The sequence below is a fragment of the Mobula hypostoma genome, chromosome 3, assembly GCF_963921235.1.
Source record: "Mobula hypostoma chromosome 3, sMobHyp1.1, whole genome shotgun sequence".
Lineage (NCBI taxonomy): Eukaryota > Metazoa > Chordata > Chondrichthyes > Myliobatiformes > Myliobatidae > Mobula > Mobula hypostoma.
The window spans coordinates 214,201,369-214,214,031 of NC_086099.1; the positions used below are offsets into that span (position 1 = coordinate 214,201,369).

Genomic DNA, 12,663 nt, shown 5'->3' on the forward strand with positions numbered 1-12,663 from the left:
GGGAGACTGATTCACCAAGAATCTATGCTTTGTCCACCAGAACAAGTGGGATCTTCCAGTGGCCACCCATTTTAATTCTACTTCTCATTCCCATTCCGATATGTCCTGATGGCATGAACATTGATTTAGCAAACTTCTGGTATTGCCCCGTCTGTCGCCATTTCCCATCCTCTTTTCCCCCTCTCATCTTATCTCCTTGCCTGCCTATCGCCTCCCTCTGGTGCTCCTCCCCCCTTTTTCTTTCACTAATCAACTTCCCAGCTCTTTACTTTATCCCTCCCCTTCCAGGTTTCACCTATCACCTCACAAACAAGAGAAAATCTGCAGTTGCTGCAAATCTGAGCAATGCACACAAAATGCTGGAGGAACTCAGCAGGCCAGGCAGCATTTATGGGGGAAAAAGTATAGTCAACATTTTGGGGTGAAATCCTTCGGCAAGATTGGAGAAAAAGCTGAGGAGTAGATTTAAAAGGTAGGGGGAGGGGAGAGAGAACCACCGGGTGATAGGTGAAACCTGGAGGGGGAGGGATGAAGTAAAGAGCTGAGAAATTGGTGAAAGAGACAAGGCCAGGGAAGAAAGAAAAGAGGGGAAGGAGCACCAGAGGGAGGCGATGGGTGGGCAAGGAGATGAGGTTTGGGGGGGGATGGGAAATGGAGTGTTGGGGAGCATTAAACATAGAACATAGAATAGTACAGTACATTACAGGCTCTTCGGCCCACAATGTTGTGCTGACCCTCAAACCCTGCCTCCCATATAACCCCCCACTTTAAATTCCTCCATATACCTGTCTAGTAGCCTCTTAAACTTCACTAGTGTATCTGCCTCCACCACTGACTCAGGCAGTGCATTCCATGCACCAACCACTCTCTGAGTAAAAAAACCTTCCTTTAATATCCTCCATTACCGGATGTTTGAGAAATCGATGTCATGCCATCAGGTTGGAGGCTACCCAAAAGGAACCTCGGGTGTTGATCCTCCAACCTAAGTGTGGCCTCATCACGACAGTGGAGGAGGCCATGGATGGACATATCGGAATGGGAAGTGGAATTAAAATGGGTTGCCACTGTGAGATCCTGCTTGTTCTGGTGGAAGGTGCGTAGATGCTTGACGAAGCAGTCTGCCAATCTACATCGGGTCTCACCTATCACCTAGTGTTTCTCTCTCTCCTCCCCCCACCTTTTAAAATCTACTCCTCATCCTCTTTTTCTCCAGCCTTGCTAAAAGGTTTTGGCCCGAAACGTCAACTGTTTATTTTCATGGGTGCTGCCTGGCCTGTTATGGCAGAATGGATGTTCTTTTAGCAAATGTAGTCTGTTATAGAGTGTGGGGCAATTTATTTTGGTACAAAGAATTTTAAAGCTTGGGAAAATATTTAATCTAATGGAATGGAGAGATCTAATAATTAAAGCAGCTTTTTAAAAAAACGGTGAATAAAGCATTGGGTGCATTTATAGGGGAATAGAATTGAAACATGTTGTGTTGAATATTTATGAGCTTTGATTGGACACCATTTGGATGATTATGAACTCTTCTGGTCTTCTCCATGTTCTAAAAGGATATAGAGTCACCTGGGAAGGAGCCTCAATTTGTTAGAGTAATACTAATATAGAAGGTGCCAATTGAAACTTTTAAAATTATACAGGCATAGATGTGGAAATGATTCCACTTGAGTGCGAGAGCCAAAGCTACAAATGGAAACTAGAAACCAATAAATTCCACCGGGAATTGGGGTGAAACCTTTGATTAGACTGTGGTTAGAAAGTAGAACAAATACCACAAGTAGTAATAAATACAAATAACAAAGATTTATTCAAGCAGAAATTAAGAAAGCTCACAGGGAAGAATAAATTAATGATGTTGAAGGCAATTGGGAGGAGGAATATGTAGTGCACATAGATCAGTTTGTCTAGTGGAATGGATTATTGCAGTATGGTAACTTGCTACATAGAACATAGAGTGGTCCAAATACAATTGGACCATATTGTCCAACTTGAAAATAGTTAATTATGCAGATAACTATTGGTACGTTGCTCCTTGTTTACAGGATGGCTAGATCACAAGAGCCCTTTTAGGACTGCTGATCTTCCAGCAGCAAATTTAATTCCACGCTGGTTTCTTGCCGCTGGGAGCTTAATATTACTGCTAGTAATAGGTGACTTCCACCTTTACAAATTAAAATTTTGAAAAAAAAATTCAAGTTGATTGCTGAGTATGAAATCAACCAGATGTCCTATGCTTAACTTAGGAATTCAGTAGGCAATGTGCAATATACATCGTGACATCAAATTATGTTGTTTCTGGTAAGATGGTGGTGTGTTCAGATGCAGTGGCCTCTCCAGGATAACCAAAGTGTTTTTATCTCTTTTAAACATTTTTTTTTACAATTACAAGAAAATGCTGTACATTAAGACAGCGGTCCTCAACCACCGGGCTGCAAGGCATGCGCTACCGGGCCGCGAGGAAATGATATGATTTGGCGATATGAGTTAACTGCACCTTTCCTCATTCCCTGTAACGCCCATTGTTGAGCTCGAATGCACGCGAGGTCATTACGCATGCGTCATCCATGTCAGAGCGAGAAGGAGTCAACTCCTCGAGCTTGCAAATGACAGCGGGCTAAAAAGTATGTTTGACATAACATCTCTGCCGGCATTCCGGATCAAAGTCAAGGCTAAATATCCTGAGATAGACACGGAAGCACTGAAAACGTTGCTTCCATTTCCAACACATCTCTGCAGTGAAGGCAATGAAAACTAAATTGCTTAATAGACTGGACATAAGGAACCCATTCGAGTATCGCTGTCTCCCATCACCCCTCGATAGGACTGTCTTGTTGCAGGAAAACAAGTATACAGCCCGGGGCTCCCACTGATTCAGCGATGTTGGTGCGTTGCAATGATTTTATATATTCATATGAGGAAAATATGTGCTGTGTGCTTAATATCCAAACGTTACTTAAAATGTTATGATGCTATTGACTTATAAGTGACTTGTATAACCATGTAACAATTACAGCACGGAAACAGGCCATCTCTGCCCTTCTAGTCCGTGCCAAATGCTACTCTCACCTAGTCCCACCGACCTGCACTCAGCCCATAACCCTCCATTCCTTTCCTGTCCATATAACTATCCAGTTTAACTTTAAACGATAATATCGAACCTGCCTCTATCACTTCTACTGGAAGTTCGTTCAACACTTACTTCCAGCTCCCCTGTCCTCCCCGATCATTGACTTATCGCTATATTCATGCGAGGAAAATATGCGCTGTGTGTTTAATATTAAATTCGTTAGATAAACCCTTTTAGAAACTAAATTGAGTGTATTAGCCACTTATCACCTATATTGCAGTTGTGATTAACAGCCCCCTGTCGAACAGAATCGCCAAAAACGATTTGCAGAAAGGAAATCGGCACGTGCACGCATGTGCACTGGTGCCTGCGCAAGGCTTCATGGTCATTGTAGTCTTTCTCGGGGTAAACACAATGTCTTTGACTGCTACTCTTGTCCGTTGGCAACCATCCCCCCCCCCCCACCAAACCTGTCGGCCGGTCCGCAAGAATATTGTCAATATGAAACCGGTCCGCAGTGCAAAAAAGGTTGGGGACCCCTGCATTAAGAGGTTCACGTACTGCAGGTCTATCTCATCAGTGAGCTGCTTGTTGGCGGAGGAGTGGGAGAAGCTATGCAAAGTGGTGTGCATTCTAACAGCGAGAGATTGTCTTGGACGTTCTCTTGCAATCGCAAGACATTGGATATTGGTAATGTAAAAAGTACTGCAAGTTTGTTTCCCTTGTTTATTGGTGAGACAGATGGCAAGGGAGTTGTGTGGCCTCAGTTGTAGCAAGGATTAGGCCTCAAACCACAGGCTTACCTGTTGCAGCAGTCCAAGAGAGGAGACTTCAGAGGTGATGTGGTGCAGTGTCCATGTTGGGTTGGGGGCTGGCTCCTCCCATCAGTGCTGCCTTCCAGTTGTTTGCTCAATGGAAGATGAGCTGGATTGCGTGTGTATGTACATCTGTGGTGTGCTGAGAACTGTTTGTTCTTGCCAATGACAGTTGTGCACTATCAGTTTACAAGCCATGTCACTCAGGGACTTGGGCTATGTATATTTTTTTGACTGTTTATTGCTATTTTATATGTGTTATATACTGTATATATGTGCTGTGTATGACTGTTGGTTTTATGTTTTGCACCTTGGTCCTGGTAGAACACTGTTTCGTTTGGCTGTAATCATGGATGGTTGAATGATAATTAAACTTGACCTTTTCAATGAGTTACAGGCAAACAGTTGGACAATCTTGCATATGGTCTTTGCATTATTTTTTACTCGAATAAAATATATTAATTGGCACTAGGTGCAAAATAAATCATCAGATTTTGTTGAAAATTTGACAGTTGGTCTTGTCTTATTTTTGCAAGTTTGAATTGTAGTAATGAATTGCTTGATTACTTGTCTCAGCAATTGTATCCTCTACAGGAAAGATTAAGGTATCATGAGTAAAATAGAAATCAATTCTCTAAACTCAGTTTACAACAAACCACTGACATAACCAAAGTGCCATGAAAGAATTGAATGTTCTTCAATATTAACTGAATCCAAATTGAGATTTTAAAATTTGCTTTCAGGCATTTCAATAAAATTTGAGTACCTTTTCAGTCTCTGCTGTCTTTATGGTCTCTTCAATTAGTTATGGAAGCTTCCACAGAAATGAATTTCTGTAATTGATAAATGACTAACATTATGTAGTTCAAATTTTAATTGCAGATTCCTGACACTTTTCTGGAATACTCAGTGACATCTATTGAAATGAATTAATGCTATTCAACTAACTTTATCAGTCACGGAGCAATTGTAATGATCGGAGATGTAGTGTATAAGTGTATGAGAATTTTTTCTCTTAATTGTTTCAGTTGTTTGTATTTTTATTTGTATTCACTGGTAACACTTCTCATTGCCTTTCTGGATTTTGCTTTCACAGTTAATAGAGACCTTATGTAGAAACTGTGAAGTGTAGCGGTACATGTGTGAAGCTTTTTGGAGAATCGGCCTGAGAAAACTGGTTATGTTCAGAAAAACTGACAAAATAGTGCATCTCCAAATGTAGTTGGAGAATTGACTCTGATCCATCGTATTGCTTAAATGGTCAACGTTCAAATATGATTGAATCGTGTACAAGGAAAGAAAATGAGGAAAAAGTACATTAATGCTTCTTTTACAGAAATTATTAGATAATAAGCGCATTGAAAAGGGCTTGAGGAGCATATGTTAGTGGATTAATGACTGGAAATCAAGGTTGAAATCCATCATAGTGGCTGGGAACTTAAATTCAATTCAACCTATTTAGTTCACTAATTGTTGTTTCAAGGAGGAAGTTGGTCATCTTAACCAGTTCTGTCCCAATTGACTCATCACTGCTCTTTGAAATGCCCTAGCAAGCCATACTGTTTAGCAGACATGTAGTGATGGCATATATTTTAGCCGTGGAGGGTCAGAGGAGATCTGATGGAGGTTTGTAAGATTTTGAGAGGCATAGATAGAGGAGACAGGGAACATTTTTTTTCCAGGGTTGAAATGTGTAATACCAGAGGACATGCATTGAAGGTAAAAGGGAGTAAGTTCAGAGGATGTGAGGGGTATGTTTTTTTTATTCAGAGAGTGGTGGATGCCTGGTATGGCGGTAGAGGCAAATATATTTGAGGCTTTGAAGAGACATTTAGATGGCACATGAATATGAGGTAGATGGAGGGATATGGGCATGGTGTAGGTAGGAGGGTTTAGTTTCTGTTTTTTTTAAATTTACTTTTTAGCTGATTTGGTACAACATTGTTGTCTGAATGGCCTGTTCCTGTGCTGTATCTTCCATGTTCTATGCCCATGTCAATATCCACATTGTAAACAAATGATTTAAAACAAAAATGGGCTCAATTGCTGATAAAGGTTTGAAGATTGTAGCGAGAATGGGTAACTTGGATTGCCTGAGAGTCAATTGGCTTGAGTTTAGAATAATTGAAAGGGAGCTCAGATGTAGCTCATTAATGAAATGTTTTTTTCCCTCCCCATGGTGACAAAATATAACATTTTATCTTGAGGGCACTAGGTTAAGATCAGGTCAAAATTGGATCTTAAGATGCATTTCACTCTGATACGTATCTCAACTATAATCAGGCAGTTTAGGGCAGGGGTCCCCAACCTTTTTCGCACTGCGGACCGGTTTAATATTGACAATATTCTTGCGGACCGGCCGACGGGGTTGGGGGGGTGCTAATCATGACCGGAATATAGATGATAAGTCAACTATAAGTCACTTATCAGTGGCTAATACACTCAATTTTGTTTCTAAAAGGGTTTATCTAATGAATTTAATATTAAACGTAGCACATATTTTCCTCGCATGAATATAGTGATATGTCAATTATAAGTCATAAGGGGGTTCCTTATGTCCAGTCTATTCCACAATTTAGTTTTCGTTGCATTCATTGCAGAAAACTCCGCTTCGCAGAGATATGATGTTGGAAATGGAAGCAAAGTTTTCAGTGATTTTGTGGCTATCTCAGGATATTCAGCCTTGACTTTGATCCAGAATGCCAGCAGAGATGTTACGTCAAACATACTTTTCAGCCCACCGCATTTGCAAACTCGAGGAGTTCATCTTCTTCCCGCACTGACAAGGATGATTCACCAGGGACATTCACAAATGGGTCACGGAGCCATTCCTTTGCACGCCTTGGGTCATTTGCAGTTGGGAAGTAACGCTCGAATCTGTTGACAGCGAAGTTAGGTGATCGCGCACCAGCTGTGAGAAGGATGGTGCAGCCTCAGTCTCTCCCAAATTCCCAGCTAATGTTGGGAACATGTCAGATATGCCGCTGTCCACTCACTGTCCCCACAGTTCCAGTTTGGCTGTGAAAGCAGACACTTTATCTGCCAACTTGAAGACAGTTGTCATTCTCTCCTGAAGTGACAAATTGAGTTCATTGAGCAGGTTGAAGATGTCACACAGATGAGCGAGTTTTGCTATCCACTCCTCGTCACTGAAGTGTGCTGCCAGTGGTGACTTTTTTCCTGAAAGAAATCTCTGTAGCGGCTCTCTTAACTCAAAAACCCTGGCCAGGCTCTCCCCCTTGATAGCCACCTGACTTCGGTGTGTAAGAGAAGGTGTTTGTGCTCTGCATCCATTTTCTCGCAGAGCTGCTCAAACAGACGTGAGTTAAGAGCTTTTGCTTTGATGTGATTGATAACTTCAACAACGTCACTCCATACGCTGTTAAGATCAGGTGACATTTTTCGGCTAGCCAGCATTTCCCAGTGTGTGACACAGTGTGTAGACTGGCATTCAGGAGCAACCTCTTTGACTCGGGTAGTGAAACCAGACTCGTTAAGCCGTTCCAAAAGCTGTGCTTGGATGTCCTCTGCTATGTCATCGATTCTCCTTGAAACTGTGGTAGCTGAAAGAGGAAACCTGTGCCATCTTGTTAGCTGCAGCTTCTCCCAACAGTTCACGGCACATGTCCTTGGCAGCAGGCAGAATCAATTCTTCACCATCAGTGAAAGCCACTAAATACGGTGCTCTCAGAGGAGCAGCATTTGTGGAGGTGGTGGCTCTCAGCACTTGCTTCTGTCCCACTTGCTCACGTTTTTTCCGCTCAAAAAAACTCAACAGGTTTGTCTTTAAGTGCAGGGTGCTGGGACTCAAGGTTCCGAAGCAGTTTTGAGGGCTTCATTGCCTCATTAAACAGCTTGTCTCCACATATCACACACAGGAGGCTTGGAGCATGTGAGTCGCCAGTCGCAATAAAGCCATATTTTATGTACGACTCTTCGTATTTTCTGTTGAAGGAAGTTTTCTCTTTATTTTTGCAATCTCGACCTCAGCTGTCTCTACGGTATCATCATCGTTAGACCTTTTATGTCCCCTCCCATCTCTTCCAACGGAACTCTCAAGCGACGTTTGTTTTTTACTCATCGAGTAGTTGTAGGCTAATGACCAACTGATGTCCTCGCGTGGGTAATGAGCTCGCGTGCGTTCAAGTTCAACAGTGGGCATGACAGGGAATGAGGAAAGGTGCAGTTGACTCATATCATTTCCTCGTGGCCCGCTAGTTGGGAACCACTGGTTTAGGGTGCCCCACAGATTCTACAGTAGGTCAGGAAGGAGTCATTATAAAGGATAAATGTGATTCGGTTGAATCGTATTTTCTGACCAATACGTGCTTTATTGACCATTCACTGTTACGTGAAAGGTCTGCTTGGCTTGACATATTAGAAAGGAAAATTCTGCTTGCACATATTCCAATGCATTAAAAAATCCTTTAAATAAATTTATATGTTCTTCATCATACAACCACTAGTGAGCATTTGGTACTACATCTAGTCGTTAAGTATTTTTCAGGTTCTGCTTCCTTTTTCCAACTGGTATATCATTTTCAACCAGCTATATTTATAATGAAATGTTGACTGTAGTCAAAGGTAGTAGATTAAATAGAAAGGAATAGGAAAGTAACTATTAAGGAAAAATATGGATAGGAATGTTGGCTTTGTTCTTCCTAGAACAGAAATATGATTTTAGTTCAGTTGATCAGACAGACAAACAGGGTAGCCTAGTGGAAAGTCCTGCCCAAAGTGTGATGATTTTTGTTGTGGTTTCAGCAAGCAATTTAATGTAATGTAGATCAGAGCAATCCTACAGAAATTGGATCACTCAGTCCAATGTAGAATAATCATGCCCTAATTTATACATTTTCTTCCAAAAAGATTTTGTTGCCATCTGGATTTTCAAACCAAAGCAAATTTATTAAAAGAGTACATATATGTTACCATATACAATCCTGAGATTCATTTTCTTGAGAGCATGCACAGTAAATATAAGAAATACAATAGAATCAATGAAAGACCACAACCAACAGGATAGGCAAAATATCAATGTGCAAAAGACAACAAACAGTGCAAATGCAAAAAGAAAAAAAAGAAACAATAATAATGAATTAAAAAGCAATAAATATAAAGAACATGAGATGAAGAGCCCTTAGGTTGTAGAAACAGTTCGGTGATGAGGGCAAGCGAAGTTAAGTGAAGTTATCCCCTCTGGTTCAGGAGCCTGATGGCTGAGGGGTAATAACTGTTCCTGAACCTGGTGGTATGGTTCTTGGGTCTTCTGTACCACATTCCTGTTGGCAGCAGCAAGAAGAGAGCATGCTGTGAGGGTGGTGAGGGTCTTTGATAATGGATGTTGCTTTCCTGCGACAGTGCTCTGCAAACTTGTACTCAATGGTGGGAAGGGCTTTACCTTGGCCTATCCACTACATTTTGTGGGAATTTCAGTTCAAGGATATTGGTGTTGCCTTATACTAGGCCATGGTGCAAGCTGTCAACGTAGTCTCCACCACACATATTTAGAACTTTGTCAAAGTTTTAGATGACATGCCAAATCTTAGCAAACTTATAAGAAAGTAGAAGTGCTGCTGTGCTTTTTCCATAATTACGTAGTCTACTGGGCCCTGGACTTATCCCCCTGAAATGATAACACTAAGGAATTTGAAGTTGCTGACTCTCTCCACCTCTGATATTCCAATGAGGACTGGCTCATGAATCTTTGATTTCCTTGAAGTCAATAATCAGCTCCTTGGTCTTACTGACATTGGATGAGAGAGAGAGAGAGAGAGAGGTGGTTGTTGTGGTACCACTCAGCCAGATTTTCATTCTTCCTCCTGCGTGCTGATTCGTCGCTACTTTTGATTTGGCCTATGACAGCGGTGTCGTCAGCAAATTTAAGTATGGCATTGCTCTGCTTAGCCTCACAGTCATAAGTGTAAAGCTAGTAGAGCAGTGGTTAAGCACACAGCCTTATGGTGCACCTGTGCTGATAGGGTTTATGGAGATGTTTTTGCCGATTCAAATTGGGGTCTGCAAGTGAGGAAATCATGGATCTGGTTGCACAAGGAGGAATTTGAGGCCATGGTCTTGAAGCTTATTTATTAGTTTTGAAGGGGTGATAGTATTGAATATTGATAGTGGTCAATGAAGAACATCCTGATGTATGCATCTGCTGTGGACCTGTTGTGATGGTAGGCAAATTTAAGCCAATCCAAGTCACTTCTCAGACAGGAATTGATATATTTCGACACCAACCTCTCAAAGCACTCCATCACAGTGCTACTGGATGATAGTCACTGCGGCAGTGGCAGACCAGTGGTATTTGTCACTGTATAAATGTATCACTCTACAGTTATTGAATGTCCATTGGATACTTAAATTCTTAGAAATGAATTTGATATAAGGACCTCCTTTTTTCGCTGTCAGAGTTTTGTGTGGTAGTTCAGAGCCAAAATTGGAAATTTTATAATAGGCTTATTACCAGGCAATTCTAATTCCTTTTGCTTCAGTTTGCATGCATGCATGATAAGAACATCATGGGATTCTCATGCTCTGTTGGAACTTTTAATGTATAAATTGTAAAATTTTATTTTGAAAGAAACTATGACCTGACTTATAGCTTTTGTTGATTTTTCAATGGACGAGGGCTACCTCACAGTTATCTACACAGGTGCAGTATGAAGCAAGCTGTGACACTAAAATTATCGATAAGAGTCCTGACGAAGGGTCTCGGCTTGAAACGTCGACTGTACCTCTTCCTAGAGATGCTGCCTGGCCTGCTGCATTCACCAGCAACTTTGATGTGTGTTCCTTGAATTTCCAGCATCTGCAGAATTCCTGTTGATTGCGTTTATCAATAAGACAGTGGCATTATACTTGTGGGATGGTTTAGATAAAGAGTATTGTAAAAGTTTTATTTTATTTTCCATATGATCTAAGTATGAATGTTGAATATATTTATTTTCACCAGGAAGCATACTTTCGATTGTGGAAAAAATTGTTAAAGTTATAAGATGTTTCCTCATTTTTTAAATATATTTATTCAAGTTTATTTTCCATGATGGGTGTTGAGAAATAATGAAAATTAAATCCAAAAGTCTAAAGTTGAGGGTAAGAAAAGACAAAATAATGAAGTTAGATAAAGCCATTTGTATAAGAGTACCCCAGCTCATCTTAAAAGGTTATCTTTTGATTGGCCAACTGGTAAATAGAATCCTTTAAAAAAAACTTATTCTATTTTTTTTGTGCATTGGAAGATGTTCTTTACATTATATAATGAACAGCACAATATATTTAATTGGAATATCTGAAAAAGTGCCTGCAAAGCAGTTGTGTTGTAAAAGAACACATGATTACATTTTACATAGATTTCCACTAGCTAGCCACGTGGAAAAAAAGTCCTTAGGAGCTAAATCTAAAAGGATATGATCCATTACTATAAACACAAGAGCTTCTTTCCCCTTCCTTTCCAGTCCTGATGGAAAGTCTCAGCCTGAAATGGCAACTGTTTATCTACTTCCTAGATACTGCCTGATGGGCTGAGTTCCTCTAGCATTTTGTATGTGTTCATCCATACTATTCACATTTATGATGTTTAGGCGCTTCTGTTCCTTCTCTGCTAAATCAGGTTTGTATTTTAAGTTTAAGAAATAATTGATTTAGCTCCAGATTTATTGGTGAATTTGTCAATTCACAATATGTCTTTGCTTCAGTATGAGATGCATATAAGTCAGGTTGGATTTAAAACAGACCTTTGATTGCTATTCCTTTCCACACATTTTCGACAGAAGGCCTTTCAACCAACCATCTGAGGAATTACAAATTAAGATGCGTTTAATGCATTTTCCAGTAGTTGCAGTATATTTATGATTAGTATTGAAGCAAAACATCCATAATAAAAATATGGTTTATTTATTTTAAATTAATGTATAATTGGCTGTATAAGGAATAATTTGGGCTTTAAATTAAAGGTTATGAAAGCTTTGTTTACTTTCTCCCAACAGAAACTAAAGATGACTCACTGGAGGAGGATATCCTTACAGAAATGGAGACCAATGAGCAATCGCCTGTCTTGCAGCACTCGGTATCTGATGAATCTGCCAGCTCCATAGCCCCAATCAATCTCAATACAAAATCCAGGTCAGAACATGAAATGCTGACTCATATTCTCTTGTGCCACATAATGAGAAATGCTGGGGAATATGCAAGGATGCTGGTTGGAGCAGCCAGAACTACTTGATGCAAGACATCAAAACACTTAGCTGAGAGAGGCTGGATGACTTCAGTTTGTGCAATTAATAATTGCAAATTGATTTAATATTTATGGATTTCTAGAATGCAAATGGTTCTGAACTAAGAAATTCTAGAAATATCTAGTGCACAAATGCCATCTTATGGCAGAAGACTATTAACTCATGAATGTCTTAGATTGTTGGATCAGTCCAGTGGCTGGTGTATATTGGATGCTGAGTTCCACCTTTGTTGCATCTGATGAGCTTAAAGTTATTACTATTCTCTCCCAATCCAACCTTCGCTCTGTATCTCTGCATTAATCATAATGAGTTTGCTGTCTCTTTCATGCTGTAGCAAGTACTTTATCTGTTAAGTGGAAATCATTTGCATGTCTAAAGTTTTAAGTTAAGAATAAATTTCTCCTTTGACATTAATTCTAGAAGGTATGCATTTAAACAAGATTCTTGAGAGGCCTCTCATTAAATGCCTACTATAAGAGATCTTTGAGAAGCAGGGGAGGAAATACTGTGCAACATGTGAGAAAGGTTGGTTGTGGGA

At 40.3% G+C, this 12,663-nt stretch overlaps 1 protein-coding gene across 10 annotated transcripts in view; it reads left to right on the plus strand.

Annotated features, from left to right (window-relative positions):
- Positions 1–12,663, plus strand: part of kmt2ca (lysine (K)-specific methyltransferase 2Ca) — a 491,834-nt gene that overhangs the window by 169,496 nt on the left and 309,675 nt on the right. For all 10 annotated transcript variants that reach the window (XM_063044443.1, XM_063044442.1, XM_063044440.1 and 7 more), the window contains one exon: positions 11,877–12,012. In XM_063044443.1, the coding sequence (XP_062900513.1) occupies positions 11,877–12,012 (136 nt within the window). The remainder of the gene's footprint in view (positions 1–11,876; positions 12,013–12,663) is intronic.